Genomic DNA, 17304 nt, shown 5'->3' with positions numbered 1-17304 from the left:
ATTCAGAATTATATATTATAACTGAAAGAGATTAAACTAACGACTTTGTTGGTATTTTTATCTTTCAATGACAACTAATATACCTAAACTGATAGTTTTAATAGATAAGTGAAATAATTACATTCGTTGAGCTATTGTTACTTTTGTTATGAATCTAAGTATAAAAAATGTTGAAAATAATTCATCCATTAATTTTTATTTTCTAGCTTCTTCTTTTCTAATAAAACAAACAAGAGAAATAAAGTTGGCGTGTACTCTTTCAACAACAAAATTTAAACTTACTATTCTGAAATCTTTACGATCACATTATTAACGATTTTAACAAAAAATATCTGTATGTTTGTTGTTCATGTGCATTTGCGTATGCACGGAAGTGTATATAGAGACAGATATAAATAATGCATGTAGATAATGGACATTTATATGTGTGTACTTTTGTAATGAATGTAGAGAATTTATATGTCTGTGTGTACTCCTCCTATATAACTAAATTTTTATCAATGATCTCTCGAAAACAATTCGACCCATTTTATTTGCTAGTTGGTCAATTGATGCATTTTATAGTAAATTTAAACAAATTACATTTTCTGCAAAGAAAATACGGATGCATAATATTTGAATAAAATTTAAAAAAGAAAAAAAAAATCTAGAAACCCAATTTTTATATTTTTAAAGCTCCCAAGCGAAAATGTAAATAGAATCTGATGGTGGCATAGTCACGAAATTGCAATTTTTAAGTTAAAAAAACTTTTTTTGCAAAATAAATATTATAGAGAATTTTATATCAAACTTGAAAAAATGTTTTTAATAAAAATTCTTTGACAAGTTGAAAGGTGTGAGATCTGTTCATCAGATCGGTATGATTGCATTTCAAAAGAAAGTTATTTTGTTAAGAACTTGCCGGACTTTTTCTCGAAATTTTCTTTGAATTGAAAATACACTTAGTCCAGTGAATTTAAAAAAATATGATATTCTGGCGCCGAACTTCACAATGCTCATTCTGTAATTCAACGTATAACTTTCTGACATAGTTTTTCAAAGCTTTTGCCAAAACGTGAACAATATCAAAGTCATAGTATCACAATCGTGGAGAATAGAAAGGTGTACGCGAGAGGAATTTCAAAAAAATACGCCAATGAATCCTCTACTCTATTGGCAGAATGCCGTATTCTCGTGTACTTTTAAACACGACTAAACCTCTAGTAACATGAAAATAATATTCCAACCGATATTATTGTTATCATTCATACATCATCAGCGTCGTTATTAATCGGTACTAAATTCGGTGGCAATACAACAGAAAATATAAATTCAATGGAGGAATTCGTTAATGTAAATGAAAATTTTTATTTTATTGTAAAATAAAATGTAAATTTGGAAACCAAAATAATCTGATGGTGAATGAAAATGCAAATTTACTAACAAAACGTGAAATGAGCGTAAAAATCGATCAGCAATGGCCAATATAATTAGCTAACATTTTCAAAGACCGGTTAACCAATACTAATAGCTGATGCGGTTACGAAATTTCCATGCAAATTGTTTTTTATTTTTTTTTTCACGCATTTATTATCATCCGCAACCCCAGACACAATCGCTCTGAAGGCCTACTATTTTATCATTAATCAAGTTATCACATTTTTAATGTGAGTATTGGTCATCCTGAATATAGTTCATTATTGTATAATTAAGTTTCTTATGGAAAAGTATTGTTAATAATATAAAATAACTCCCATATCGAATGGATCAGTCATCTTTAAATATTGCAGCAGAACATGATGAATAATAAAATATAGTCATTATGTTTCTATTTTGAATTTGTATAAAATAAAATTCTTTTCTAGTTACGTCAGGAGAGTCAATAGAGTGCAATAAAGCTTATTCAATGGAGAAAAATTTAATAATGTTCTACAATATTGAATAATTATTTATCGTGCAATATTGTTGAAAAATATATAAATTGATATTTATTGCTTCTTTATTTTTTCATTTTATTATTTTAACATAAAAAATTTATTTGAACAAATAAAATGATACTTCATTTTATAGAAGAGTACATTTTTGAGCATAAAATACAAATAAAATGAAAACTGTTTTTTAATTAATTTTTTAACAAGCCAATTTATGTTTTCTGAGAAATAAACAAGAAAATTAATTTCAAATTTTTAGAAATCTCCAAAAAAAAAATGGAGTAAATATAAGATTTATATTCAATTGATAAAAAAAACATATGTAAAACTTATTCGGAAGGAAAGAGTTTAAAAAGAGGATTGAAAGGAGTAAGGGAGTAAGCGAATGAGTAGTAAATAAGAAAAGGAAGAATAAAAAAAGGATATGCAGGAAAATGCTTTGTAGAACAATAATAAAAAGAATGTACGCAAGAAAGGCATGAGAAGATGAAGAATAAATGAACAAAAAAATATGGTACATAATAAAACACAAAAGTATGTCAAATGAAAAGAAGTTAGGAACCTAAGCAGGCAAAAGAACCTTGCAAATAAGTGTAAAATAATTTAACTTGACAAGTTTTGTCATTAATTTTTGTTCATGATTTTTTATAACAACAGAATTTATTTTACCGTAAATTCACGTTATTTCTCATGTAATATGAAATAATTATTACCACAGTATGTGAAGATTTCTTTTTAAGAGAGTAAATTTTTTCTTTACCCAACAATGAAACAGGAGTTAAATAAAAATGAAAAAGTGCTTGTTAAATATAGTTTTTTGCATTTTAATTCTAATTGGTCAGTTAAGACCTTAATAATTGCTTATTTTAAATTTCTATAGTATGAGTAATCTAACTTCATATATCATATAATTACTCACACCTCATTTTCCACTATTTATACGATTTTAATAAAAACTCAAAGATGAACAAAAATGAAAAACAACCTTGTAAATTCAAGCAGCTTTTTTGTTTGAATTCAATTGGATTAATGTTGATTTGAAAAAAAAAAGAAAAAAATGATTAAAAAAAACCCTTTTTATTCATTTTATCGACAGCAAATTCACATTATCCAATGTTTTAATTACGTACATGAGTGGAACTTGAATACCATTCTGTTTTTCTGCAGCTTTCAACTTTTTGCACAGTACTAATTTTCGATTTGTTTAATTTTAAAACTTATGCAATAATAGATTTTTATCGGTGAAACTTTTCGTCATTACTTTATTTAATGAATGAATAAATTTTATTTTAAATCTCTTTTATCTTTACGAAAAAATTACAATGGTTGAATATCAGTGATGCTATTGTGAAGAAATATAAAAAAAAAAACATTTTAAAAAATGCTTTCATTATTTCCAAAACTTTACTTTACACTTTGCTTTTATTGTTGATATGTTATCATTTTGTTTGGAAATTTGTCTCCATTGTATTCAAGTAGTTCAAATTAACTTAAGATTCAAAAGACTTTTAAACAGACAATTTCATAGCTACTTACTGTTTAAATCAATTTAGAATAAACACATAATTAATATAAATCAAGTCTTTTAGCAATTAAAAATAAATTATCATTGATTTTATAAATTTTTACAGGATAAGATTCAATCTTTTCGTATAAAAAATGCACAAACGATTTAACATATTCAAATACTTTAATGACATATAAATTTTAAATACTGTCGATCAAAGAATAAAAGTCCATATGTTATTAAAAATCAAAAATAATAAATTACCTACTTCATTTCAATCAAAATTCACTTTGATTTCAATATTAAAATTTTTTAAATTTTAATTATAAACAAATACTTCATAGTATCAGTTTATTGAAGTAAAAATTTTACTTCAATAAAAATAAATTTTTCAGTTTAAAAAAAAAGTCAATAAACTAAATGAGTTTAATTTTATTTAAATAAAAGAAAATTAATTGTTTATTTGCTACTGAGATGTTTAGAATGAATATTATATGTCAGTTATTGACACATTAAAAGTTGTATAAATATAAAATACGACTGTCAATGTTAATGAATATTGAAAAATGTAATTAAAATTCAATTAACTTTAGAATTTATTTATTATTAATAAAATTCATTATTAACAATAAACCCTTTGTTCAGTATAGACTATTTTAAATTAAAAAAAAAAATTGAAAATAAAATAATTACAAAATATTTAATTGAAGGTATTTTTTGCGCAGGTTATCAACTAATATCCAAATTAGCCATAACACTTAAGGATGAAAGCCTGCAAATTAAATTACTAGCAAGTGGTTATACATCTAGTAAATACACTGAAACGTTTCTTAACGAAGTATAAATCAACATGAGTGTATTTACATTTTACTCCTTTTACGTATTTACCGTCTATCTATGTCACCTATTTCCCTACTTTTCTTGAATATTTGAAATTGTTAAATATTTTATTAAATTAATAATTTCTATTATGTATCTGCTTCATCATATTTACTTCCAACATTTACTTTGCTAAAACAATCAACCAGTGCATCAAATAACTAAAAAAAAATTGCTTTTCAATTAAATAATTTTCATCACAAAAAGTGTGATGGTAAATGTCATTGTAAAATATTTTTATCAATTAATATTGATATCATGATAACCATTTACTCTTAATAAATATTTATTAAATATCCATAAAAGAGTCAATGGAATATTCAACAACTTTAGTAAAAATTGAATTAATATTTGAGATAAGCCTTTTCGTGTTGACTTCATACTAAAATCACAAACTAGTTCGATTGTTATGAATACCTGTACATAAATACATGCATCAAATCTTTGATTAAATGAACTTCAACTTCACGAGCTTTTAGTTACACAGTATTATTTACACGTTGACTAACTTATAATTAACTTTATACTTGAGAATAATAATTCTCTGTATGCAAGCATATAATTAATCCTTCAAAGTATCTGTTTACAGCACAGCTGAGCTAATTTTTCAACTTTTATTAATTTTCCATGACTAACTTAAATCTAAACATTACAAAGATGAATTTTATTTATCAAAAATATTAACAATGGTTGCATATATTTTATCGAATGAATGGCATGACATTAAATGTATAGAAAAAAAAATTACTTTAAATCCTACACCAGGATGGTAATGTGATAAAAAATAATTTCCAATTGGCAATTAAAATATATATTACGTTGAATAAAATTGCTGCCTATTCGATCAGTCGTAAATCTCAAATAGAAAAGCTATGAGAAATGTTAGAACAAAATAGTTTTTACTTTTTAAATTTCACCTGATTCAGGAACTGAATTTAAGCAGCTTTTTTTTATTTTAGAGCCATAATTTAACCCTACCAGAGTCATAAATTCTACCTTTTTTTAATAAAAAAAAAATCATCAGCAAGTCTATGAGAATTATTGATTTATCATTACATCTCGAAGAAGTGTTCTACCTCTCTCTCTCTCTCTCTTTCTATCATCAAGGAATAATCCATCTCCTAAGATAAGCATTTCATTGATATTTGGATTAGTGAGTGATTACGTTTGAGACCTGCAAATAATATGTTCTGTACTCTCAACTGGATCGAGAGATGTTCAGACGTCAAGATCAATACCAGAGTTCATTGCAACAGTAATTTTAATCCAAGTCATTCTCGTTAGTAAGATGTGTGTTTTCATGCATTAAGACAAATCCTCTATAAGAGGTATAAACGTCTAGAGGCTCAGTAAAGGGATGAACTAGGGTCGCAAATCATCAAATATAAATTTTAATTAAAAAGAGAAGATTTATGGTAAAGCCATTTTTTTTTCTTTGAAATCTTTATTGTAGGATAAATCTCTTGAAATGCTAACAGGAATTATTTTAAATCTTGAAGCCAAATAATTGATCAAAAACCTCTATTCCATCATCTCCATAGTTCAGAGAGATGAGATAATGATTAACAATAAAACAAAAATCTGATAATTGGATTTGATTGAATCATATTAGAAATTGAAGAAGGAATAATAATCCTGATTCTAGGATGTAATATCACGATTGAGGTTAATTTTTTTTATTTAATAATCATCAAAAGAGTTCATAAAAATTCTAAACACAGTATTGGAATGAAAAATTTTTATTCTCACCAAGTTTTCAAGGAATCTTAATAGATTAAATTAAAATGTAATTTAATAATGAAAAACATAATGAAAATCTCATTAGATGGCCGTTGTTTCATTGATCCGAGAGGATCTTGGTATTATGAGAATTGGCGTAGCCAAGACCTGAATACAATTTCGACAAACCAACCACCAGTATTGTCACAGTGTTGATTTAATTTTCACGAAAGAAACACAGAAAAAGGAAATAATTTCATCAGATAGTGGCTTGCAGAAACTAAACTATACTACAAAAATTCCATTGAATTTTTATATACTTCATTTATCACTGGAGCACAAGGCGAAAGTGAAGAAGAAGAGAAAATGAATATCGCATTTTCTCTATTCATCCAGAATTATTTTTCCTTCTCTTTTGTTCATTCGGTGGCTCTCGGTGACACAACAATGCCGAGCTGCATCGACAATATTTATCGCCCTCGATTTTCCACTCCAGAAACTAGTGAGAAAATGAATAAAAAAAGATGTTTGAGTTAAAGAAATGCGGGGATAATTTATCATAAAACGCGACGTTGAAAAAATTATCACAGACACCGAGGGAAAGAGTAACTCAAGAAGTTCTTTCATTAAGTCATTTTACAAGGGTTCTAGGCTTATTGTCTCACTCACTTGAGGGTAGAGGAGCTTACAAATAAATCCTCAAAACGGCCTACTTTCTTGCCCCTGTCAACACATTTTAACCTTCTATACTTTCTTTTTCTACTATACCTTACTTAATTCTCTGTTCACGTTCGGGCTTTCCCATAAACACACAAAAGTTCAACTCGTCAAATTCAACTTTTTACTGAAATATTTCACGTCTCACTGCCGTTATGGAAGAATATAAAATCAAGTAAAAGATCATAAAATGGTTCAATTTACTCAAGAGATTTTTAAACGAAAAATTATTCTCATCACCGACCATTCAACGAGAATATTCATTCATCAAAATTCTACTTCGTGTAATTCAATTGTTCATCTCTTGAGACATAAATTTATTACTTAATTTACCAAGGCTTTTCATACATTAAAGAAACATCTCATCATTTCTTTACATTTTTCTTCTTTCATCACCTAAACTCAAAAAATATTCTTTCAATCATTATTGTTATTAAAAAAACTATTTTCCTTGAAGATGAACAACTAAATTTAATACTTTATCTATACTATTTTTAAAAATAAATAAAATGATCTACATAGAAATTATTTATCGATATTTTTATTAGTGTTAAATAATTAATTAATTATAAATTAATAATTAAAAGTCTAATTTTAAGTAGTGTTTTTCATGATTAAATAAACACTAATATGGGGGATAAACAAAATTCCTCCATCATTCAAATCATTTTATTAATCACAACATAATCCCAAATATAAATGAACACCGCAAAATAATATTAATTTAATATGATAGCAAAATGTTTAATATAGTTTAATTTATTTCTCTAATTAACTTTGGTCATAGTGAATTTACCTAAATTTCAAAACCATGGTTACAGATTTTAATTGATTCATTGACAACCCTAATGAAACAAATCATTAATTAATTACAACATTGAATTATTTATGTAAGTATATTTACTAATAGAAACTTTAATTAATATAATCATAAAAAATTGTAATCATAATAATTTTGATAGATTGGTGAATAAATGAAGATAAAATGTAGTTGTTAAATATCTTGAATATTGAAAAAGAAAAATGGTTAAATAAATCAGCTTATGAGAACGTAATTGCATCAGAAGAATCAAGATTGCAGATTGTGATCGGATTGCGGATATTAGAAAAGGACGTCATGGATGGATATCAGTAATGACGGGAAGCTTTCGCTTATTGGATGTGGTATATAGAAAGGAAACAATTATTGTGTCCTGTATTTCCGTCTCTTCTCCACCTCTTTCAATGTCTCTCTGTCATTCTTGAACCAACTATTAGAAGAACAAATTCAATAAAACCAAGTCAAGACGTCAATACTGTAAATATCTTCTTATAGGATTAAAAAAATACCAATATCTACACTTTTTTCCACATGTGTATACAATCGTATTCCTCATTTCCTGTCTTTTTTTCTGCTCAATTGCATACTGATCCATGGGTATACGAATAAAACGATTTCATTTTTATTTATCCATTTGCATACTTACAGGAAAAAAAAGTTGCATGGAAAAAAGCATAATTTTATTTGTCTTTGTGGAGAGGAATTATTTAAATGTTAAATTCTCCAGCACTTAAAATTGAATTTGAATTCCAAAAGAAATAAAGATTGAAAGATCGGTAAAAATACCGAAATTATATGAGACAAAAAATGTCTGGAAGAATAATAATAATATCCATATTCATGAAATGTGATTTTAATTAAGGTGACACGTTGAGAAGAATAAAATCTCTGGATAAGCAGCCTGATGTGTCAACAGAATTTATAAAATCTAGTAAACAATATAAAAAAATTGTTGAAGATTATTAAAAGAGAGGAAATTCATCTAATGTCATTAAACTGTCAACAACAACTGCACTACTGTATTGAACCACAACAGATAGACGGATATATATATATAAAAGCTACAATGGAAGTGAAAAAAACTTTGCAGCTTCAGACATCTAAAAACCTTAAGAGTTTGAGTCTGTGCCAAGTTAATTCCCAAAAAATGTTGACGAGTTGTGGCGTATTGGATGCAGTCTAAGACTCCTGAGGAATATTTTGTGCAAGAGAATAAGCAATGAAGCTCGATGTAAAAGTATCAATGTAATTTGTCTCGAGAGTATCAACACGAATTTATAGGTCTTTTTGGAGTACCCTGATAAAACATTGACATTCTTTAGAAAGTTTTTAACGTGATTATTCTACAATGATTTTATTTCAAGTTATTTTATGTTGACTTGACAGTAACAAATAACATTCATTCAATTTCATTATTTTAAATTAAAACTACACCAAAAATAGAACTGATAGAAATAATGTAAATAATCAATTAGTTGTTTATGTACTGAGATAAAAATTAATAAGTAATATTTTTTTTTAATTATAAAATCAAAATTTTGAATAGTCACAATGAAAAATTTCTCTGAAATTGAGATGGTAACATTTTTATAAATTCAATTGTGATAATTACTTATAATGATTCATTTTTATTGTACTCGATTATTTTCAATATAATTATCTAAGTTTCATTAAATTGATAATTTTTTTTTCAAGATCTATCATGTCTCAGAAAGTAAGAATTAATCTAATGTCACTTATATTTAAATTCATCATAATCATGAACCAAATATCAAAATGAATGTCGTTAAGTTCAATTAAATATTTTATTGCAAATATTTCGTATTTTTTATATTGATGTAAATAAAAATTTTTGCGAGTAGCGAAAATATTTTCCCCAGTATGTAAAAAATAAATTTTTAAAATACCTAAAAAATGTTTTGAAAAAAAATTTTAAAAAACATTCATTAACAAAGAAATTCCATTCAATTATGGCATTCTTTTGTTAATTAAAATTTTTAAAATATTATTATTCAACTAGTTAATTATTCTACAAAGCAAGTAATTATTTAGCCACCATTTTCTGCTATTTTTCCAACCCTCAACAATAGTTATACAACAATTACTCATTCATTAACAATACCTATTCTCTAGCTTAAGCATTGCACTACATGTCATGCAGTTGAATGAGATAAAATTTATAAGTAATTAGTTAAAGTGATGTTTAGGTACTAGGGAATTACAAATCCCGAGTATGCAAACGGTGAATCGAATTTTCATGAGTTCACCGACGCCTGCATCGTTGCTTCTATGAAGATGTCGACGGAGTAGTAAGTACTATACAGTAGGTCATACAGTAGTAAACATATGGCAACTTTAGTCTACTTGTTTTGCTTACGTATGCCATACAGCACAAGTGTTTCTCATTCGGCTTCATTTTGAGTTTATTCACTATTCAGACATTACATAAATAATATCTAATACCTCTTTTTTCCCAACTATGCATATTACCTATTTTACTCGGCTTTTTCATGATGGTAATAGCTTATGTTCTTCATATCATTCATTTCATTTAGCAATGTCATGTGACATTTACAAACATTTTATTTATTCAATAAAAGGCAAATATTGACTTGATGAATTAACTAATAGATATTTTATTCATTAGAACTATTTTATTGTATTAAAATTTATAATTGGGCTTCACTTCATGATCAGCCCAAATAAATTTCTTTAAGAAGATAGTTTTGTTTATATTTTTGTTATAAATTAGTCTGAATAAAGTTTTAATATTATTTTTTTTTGTAACCTGAATATTTTTCATTCCATATCATTTTGTCTTCAATTCATATTCACCAACATTATTGTTTAATTAAAATTCATGAATAAAAAGGTTAACATTGAATTTTTTTAACCTTCACTGAAAATAATTTATAGACATAGGAACAATACTATACCACCTTAGATTAATTATCTGACCTTTAACCATAGTATTGCTACTATAGCAATGCTTCACTTGCTCATACGATACAGGTAGTTGTGACAGCTATCTAGATAATTATAATAGCTATCCAAATAATTAGAGTAGTCATAAGCATTGCTGTGACAGCAATCAACTCCAGTGATACTTTGAATCGTTCCTATGTCAATAAATATTTTTCATTATTATTTTATTTAGAAAATTTAGTAATTATTAATAAGATTAAAAAATTGTATTACAGATTTTATTAAATTTATTTAAAGTCTTGATTCTTACTTGAACACGATTGATTGTCAGATGATATCTTATATTTCTTCGTTTTAGATTTAAAGTATAAACTAGATGGAATTATGCATTGTTAGTTCTTAATACTCAATGAAAGTTTTTGTTAACTAGATGCTACTTTCTTAAACAAAAATAAATTAGCATTACTTTAAACTAAATAATTTTTAAACTTTTTGAAAGCTCATTATAATAAGCTATTGTCTAACTTATAGAAACATTCATAACTAAAAATGAATTTAGAGTAATAAATACCTCAAAAGTTGTAGCAGAGTTTCAAAACTCTGATTCACTAATGAATTCGTCTAAACCTGTGAAGACAAGATTTTTAGAAAACTCTCCAAGTCCACTAATTCACTTGGAAAATTTTTTTTATTTTTTGTTAAAAAAAGGAAAAAAATTCAACAAAATCTTGCTAAAACTTTGTCAAATTGCCTGAAATTCAACTCTTGAGTTTAGTTGGAGGTAGCTCCATATAAGTTTCCATTGATTTTGAGTGAAACAAAGAAAATCTACGGGCCTTCCAGGACTTTTAGAACTTTTCAAAACACTACTTTCAGACCATTTACGATCTCTCTAGATCTTTCAGATACTTTGCACATTTTTAAAATCCCTGTAAATATTTTTCAATTTAAACCAAGTAAGATCTTATCAATCTAACGTTAATCATGATTAAGAGAGATAAAATTCTTTAAAATTTCAAGACAACTTTAAAAACTATACTATATAGAGCAATTAAAAATTCAACAATAATACACTAAGTTTATTTTTTTAGTCAAAGTTTATAAAGAAGAAAGAGGAAGAAAGTTGTAGAGCTTACTTGAAAATTTATTGTAGTTTATGTACTTACTACAATTAAACCTTAAACACAACAACAACAACAAAAAGCCCTTTTTAAATAAATAATTTAAAAAAAATGCTTTTCACTAAGAAAATCCTTTAATGCAAAAGTTTATAACGCTTTTTTTTTTCATTATTTTTTCTCATACTTTGCACTTTTATTCATAATGAAAATACATGTTGTGTTATTCTGTTGGAAACATTGATAGAGATTTTTATTATGAAGTCAGAATGGAATAAAAAATAATCAACACACAAGAGAGTTGAAATAAAAACTATTATACAATAGTATATGGCCACACAAAAAATGAAAGACTTTGTTGAAACAAAGTATTTTACCAGTAGCTTTCAATATTACCTATTATTTTGACATACATCAAATTTAATTACTTTTATTTTCATCAACCAAAGAACAAATAAGAGAAAATAATCTTCCACGTTTTATTAACTTCATCTTGTGTAAAACTAACTAAACAAATGAAGATCACAAACTATTCACCAACATGTTAAGAAGAACAAGAAGAAGAACCAAGTATCGATTACGAAATTCTAAGATACTTCTTCGTATGACGTGGCAAAAGTTCTTAGGGTCAAGGATAACTTTAAGGCAAAGTTTATGCTAAATTTCTCAATATATCTGTATATACCGGTAATATAACATGAGGTTAACGCATCTATAAATTGCGATTACACTTCCGGAATATGCAGTAAAGTTGACCAAAATTATACCTGCACCAGAGAGTACACATCGATCATAATCAGAGCCTATTTAGCACATCCACTTCAACAAAATATCCAACTTCATTCTGATAAAGTTTATGTGATATTTTTGTTGTATTTAAAATGATCAATATTAATATTTGTATTATTTAATTATACTCTGTGATGAGATTTTTGATAAAAATAAGAGGAAAAAAAACTTTAATTGGATCATATAAATTCATTTGATAGAAGAGATTCAATGTATTTGTTATTAAATGAATAAAGAGATGAAACAATAGATGACATGGAAAATTGATGTTGTAATATCTGACAATTCGTTTCAATAATTGTAAAATAACATCAATTTAGAAGTTAATTTGAATTGCACAAAAGTAACAGATTTTAATTCTGTAATTTTTTTTCATTGAATAAAATATTCTTCACCATTATCAATTTCCAGGATTGGTTGAAGAGTGATAATGATACAATTTAATAAAAAATAAAAACAAAATATGTTTGGAATTGATATTTTTGTATTAAATAATTTGATTTCAATGTAATTTGATAAACTGTCTACGTAGAAACATCAATAGAATATGAAACTAATTTTGAAATAACTTCAACAAATATATTCAATATATTTTACAAAGTTAAAATTATTTAATGCTTTAACAATATTTATTTTAATTGATATTATATTTATATGTGCGATATTACATATAAAATATATATACCTATAATCACCAAATATCTCACAGATGTTGGAATATGTAATCTTAATTGGAATATTTTAATCCAATTTTATGGTATCACATTCATCCATTTTGTCCTTTCAAATAATTATTTGTTTTATGAAAATTGTATTAGATGAAATGAATGTGTATAATCGAAAAATTATAATTACGAAAATTCATCCTCATATAAGTTCGATTATTAATCTGCGAATACAATAATACTCCAATCAAACAAATTGTTCGATTTTCGCCTGGAGACTAAATTTCAAATAATTACCAATTGATTTTTTTATTACAATAATCTGGGTCAAAAAATTAATCTATTTTTAGTGTGATATGGAGTTTGAATTGGATCGAGATAGTCAATAATCAGACTAAAAATAAAATATTTTTCATCTGAAAGAAGCAATAATGGACTTAATATTTTTATTTAGAAAAACCGAAAGTAAATTATTCATCATCTTCATTCATTGTTTGATGCAATCACTGTATGCATGACTTGAAATTAATATTTTTCCTCTACAACGCCCTCCAAAAGTTAATTAAAATAAGCTATGATTTATTGAGAAAAAAAATATGGTCGTCAATAATATTTTTTTATTCGATATAAACAACACAGTTGTTATTTCAACTCACTGTGCTCTAGAATACTCTATAAATAAGACTGAGAGATATTTATCAATTGCATTTATTATCTCTTTACCTGAATACTTCAACTTTTGGAGGACACTGTATCGTAGTAAGTTGTTACTCTGAGATAATAAATTGGTGAACATCCCAGTCAAATAGTGAATATTTCTTTCTCAGTAATTGGTATTTACTACTGTGGTAATTTTTCTTATGACATTTTTTTAGAGGATAAGTTATTAATAAAATAATTACAACCTTTATTTAGCAACTAATTAATAATATCGAAAATATTCGAATTTTCTAAGTGTAATTGAATATTCTAAGAATGATTATTCTTTAATATTATTACAAGAGAATTTTCTCAGTGCGAATTTTAATTGGTGTTTGAGCTATGCACACTGTAACATTTATTTGCAAATATAAAATTGAAACAGACTTAAAATGGCAAAAACAAACTAAAAAGCCCGAAAACAGATTAAAATGATCAAAAAACAGAGTAAATATTTTGAGCTGGGAAGGAATTGAAATTTTCGAGGAATTGCGACAATCATATAAATAAAAATATATGTATTGAATATAAATGAGTTATTGGAAAGCTTCAACAATGTCGAAAACAATGTATCGTGATTATAGAATATTAATTGATTTTTTGTGTCAGATATTATTAACAACATAAAACCAGATAATTATAAATAAATAAAATACATATTGAAAACAGAAGCACGAGAAATAAATTGGACAAAAATGAAAAACAAAGCGCTTGCAGCGATTGGAATTGTGCGAGAAAATTCAGGTCATACTTTCTCTTTCAAGATCACCTTTTGGATTACAAGGCCAGCATAGAATGCTATTCGGTCTCTTTTAATCTTACTTTTTCTGTCCTCCTTTTTGCGATTTTTTCTCTCTTGAAATGTAGATATTTTGCCCGAGTATAATGCCCGAAAAATGTTGGTTACAAGAAACGTTCATAAATAAACCGTTGGCAAAGTACATTTAGAATGATTTCGAACAGTATGAATCAAACATTATCAGAAAAACGATTTCAAGTAAAGGAGAAAAAAAAAACTTACGCTGACATTCATCCCGCCTTCCGTCATGGTTTATCAATCTGTATGCTTGTCGATGTATTTTTCTTCTTTTACTTTCTGCCAAAATCACGAATTGCTTCTTTTTCCTCCCTTGACAAGCAGAAAATTAAATAAACAATAACCTATTAATCACAGTTGTGAAAAAGCTTTTGATTTGATGTAAATCGTATTTAATTTTTGACGCAATATCATTCTGTATTTAAATGGAAATTCATAACGAGGAGGAAGGTTGAGATAGGATATATAAATAGGGTGCAGGGTGTGTATAACGAGAGAGCGGATTACAAACGGGTTAGAGGGTGGAAATAAATGTGTTGGTGGTAGTGCGAGAGACGAGGTCATGTCACTCTTTCATTTGATCGTGACTTTGACGAAGATTTATCACAATCGAATATAAAATCATGTTCCGATACACACGACATTCGCTAAAAAAATTTTAAATTACTTTAAACTGTCCAGCAAAAGCTAAAAAAAACGATTGGCTCTAAAAGTCGATGTATACAAATCGAGTATTTATCTTCTGTCCATTGGGATTACATGCATATTTTGTATCGTAAATATTTTAGTTACTTCGGCTACTGCAATCTACTCATATATTTTATTGAGACTATTTTTAAAGGGCTTTATTTTTCAAGTACATATTTATGGAAGGTCAATTGCACCGTTCGATCTTAATGCGCTCAAGCCGGCCTTGTTACTGACCTTACCCACTCAATAATTTCACGACCCTCCACTCAAGATACATCTCTATCCCCTCAACTTATAATTTTACTTCCGGCTTAAGTCAATCAATATGGATCACTTTTTTTTAGAACGCGTTTAATAGGAAAAGTGGAATATGATTTGTATATCAAATACACACGATCAGCGAAAAAATCGAATTTGAAATCGAGTTCAAATTGTCAATTATATTTTTTTTTTCGTTTTGGATTTATTTGTGATCCCTTTAAAGTCGAGTGGTTTTTTATTTGATCTAAATTGTCATAAACTTATTTAAAAAAAAAAGATAAATTTTTTGATAATAAGTCAATTTTTATCCAAAACTCTTCTAGGCATTGATAAAATATTTTTATGAGATAAAAAAATAATTCAAAACAATAAAAAATAACAAAGATACTTGGAAAAAAAAAACCTGTAATTGTAATCATGATTTATTTATCAGCAATAATCAATCAAATTAAAAAAATAAAGTGAAAAAATAATTAGATGGAAATTCACATTTGTATAAATCACTTGACAATTAGTTAGAAAAATTTCCTCTAGTATTCCAAGAAGTGTACTCACATAGTTCTCAGATAGCAAAATAAAACAACAAATACATTAAATTTATTTCTTGATCAGTAAAATAAATTTATTAGAAACCCCATGGTTTATATTCATTAACTTAATTCCAACATATTAAATATTATGTCACGTGTACGTACCCCCCCCCCTCACAAAAATAAAATCACGGAAGTTCTTTCGATTAAAATTAAATTCCCATCATCTCAACAGGAGTTTATTGCATTCTCATAATGTCCTTGAAGTTAAAACCGTTTATTACTTAGGTACTTTCACTTCGGTTTCAACGTAGTCTTCATCGTGAGATGTAAAAAAATTAAATAGCAACAATAATAAAAGCAAAACATTAATGATAGAAGGTATTTATAATTTTTCCGTTAACATATATACGAGTTAATGTCAACAAGCTGATGAAATTCAACAGGTGAAATCAGGTGAGAACTTTTTCTCATTTTTTTTCTTTTTCACATTTTCGGCAAAACAATAACATAAACACTAAAATTTTATTAATCCCCTATAGATCGAAATCCAATGTCAGGATGTCAATGTCACAAATAAATTTGTCACTGTTGAATTCTCGCGAATTTCCTGACGCGTTTGGTGTTATATGAAGGAAGCGAGTGGAATTGCCGACAATTACTCAAGTGGCAAAGCACATGCATTAAACGTTATCACTAATGCAGCATCATACAGCTTAAATAGCTGACGTTATGTCAAGCACGAACTTTAGTGACATTAAAAATCACTATTACTTTATCTAACACGAGTAAACGCTCGCGTATACACTCAATTACATAAACACCTCGGAGGGTTAAGGAAGATAATTAACATGGTAGAGTGTAAAATTCAATTCAATAGCTTTGTTTTTGTTGTTTTTATTTCCACGAATCGAAACATGCGATCTGTTTATATTTCTACTCGACTCTGATCCAATGACAGTTACATATCAAATTTGTAAATACTCGATTTGTTTCTATTAAGAGTTGTGATACGACTCCGTAATAATTCGATTCTGATAAATAGATTGACATGGCAATAAAAACATGGATTATGAATAGAAATATTGCTTTATTTACATTTAATTCACCAATGAACTAATGAGTCACATGAGAGAGAGAAAGAGAGAGATTGAAACTTCTTTTTTTCATTATCTGACTTGTGAAATTATTTTATTTGTTATCTGTCTCGTGATTTTATTACTTGATTTTTGATCATAAATTTCAAATAAATATTGAT

The 17304-nt window shown here is 26.7% G+C and overlaps 1 protein-coding gene across 2 annotated transcripts in view; it reads right to left on the bottom strand.

Moving 5' to 3' along the window:
• Positions 1-17304, bottom strand: part of ome (dipeptidyl peptidase 4 omega) — a 183180-nt gene that overhangs the window by 142741 nt on the left and 23135 nt on the right. Inside the window, exon 2 of one of the 2 annotated variants that reach the window (XM_035078450.1) lies at positions 14770-14877. The exons of the other annotated variant lie outside the window; for it this stretch is intronic. Coding sequence (XP_034934341.1) covers positions 14770-14796 — 27 coding nt within the window. The 5' untranslated portion in view covers positions 14797-14877. The remainder of the gene's footprint in view (positions 1-14769; positions 14878-17304) is intronic. 2 annotated transcript variants of the gene reach the window in all.

This window comes from Chelonus insularis, unplaced genomic scaffold (genome assembly GCF_013357705.1).
Source record: "Chelonus insularis isolate UGA/USDA-ARS -01 unplaced genomic scaffold, ASM1335770v1 contig_160_pilon, whole genome shotgun sequence".
Lineage (NCBI taxonomy): Eukaryota > Metazoa > Arthropoda > Insecta > Hymenoptera > Braconidae > Chelonus > Chelonus insularis.
The sequence above is the reverse complement of the archived record's forward strand: the minus strand, read 5'-3'. Positions and strand labels throughout refer to the sequence as shown.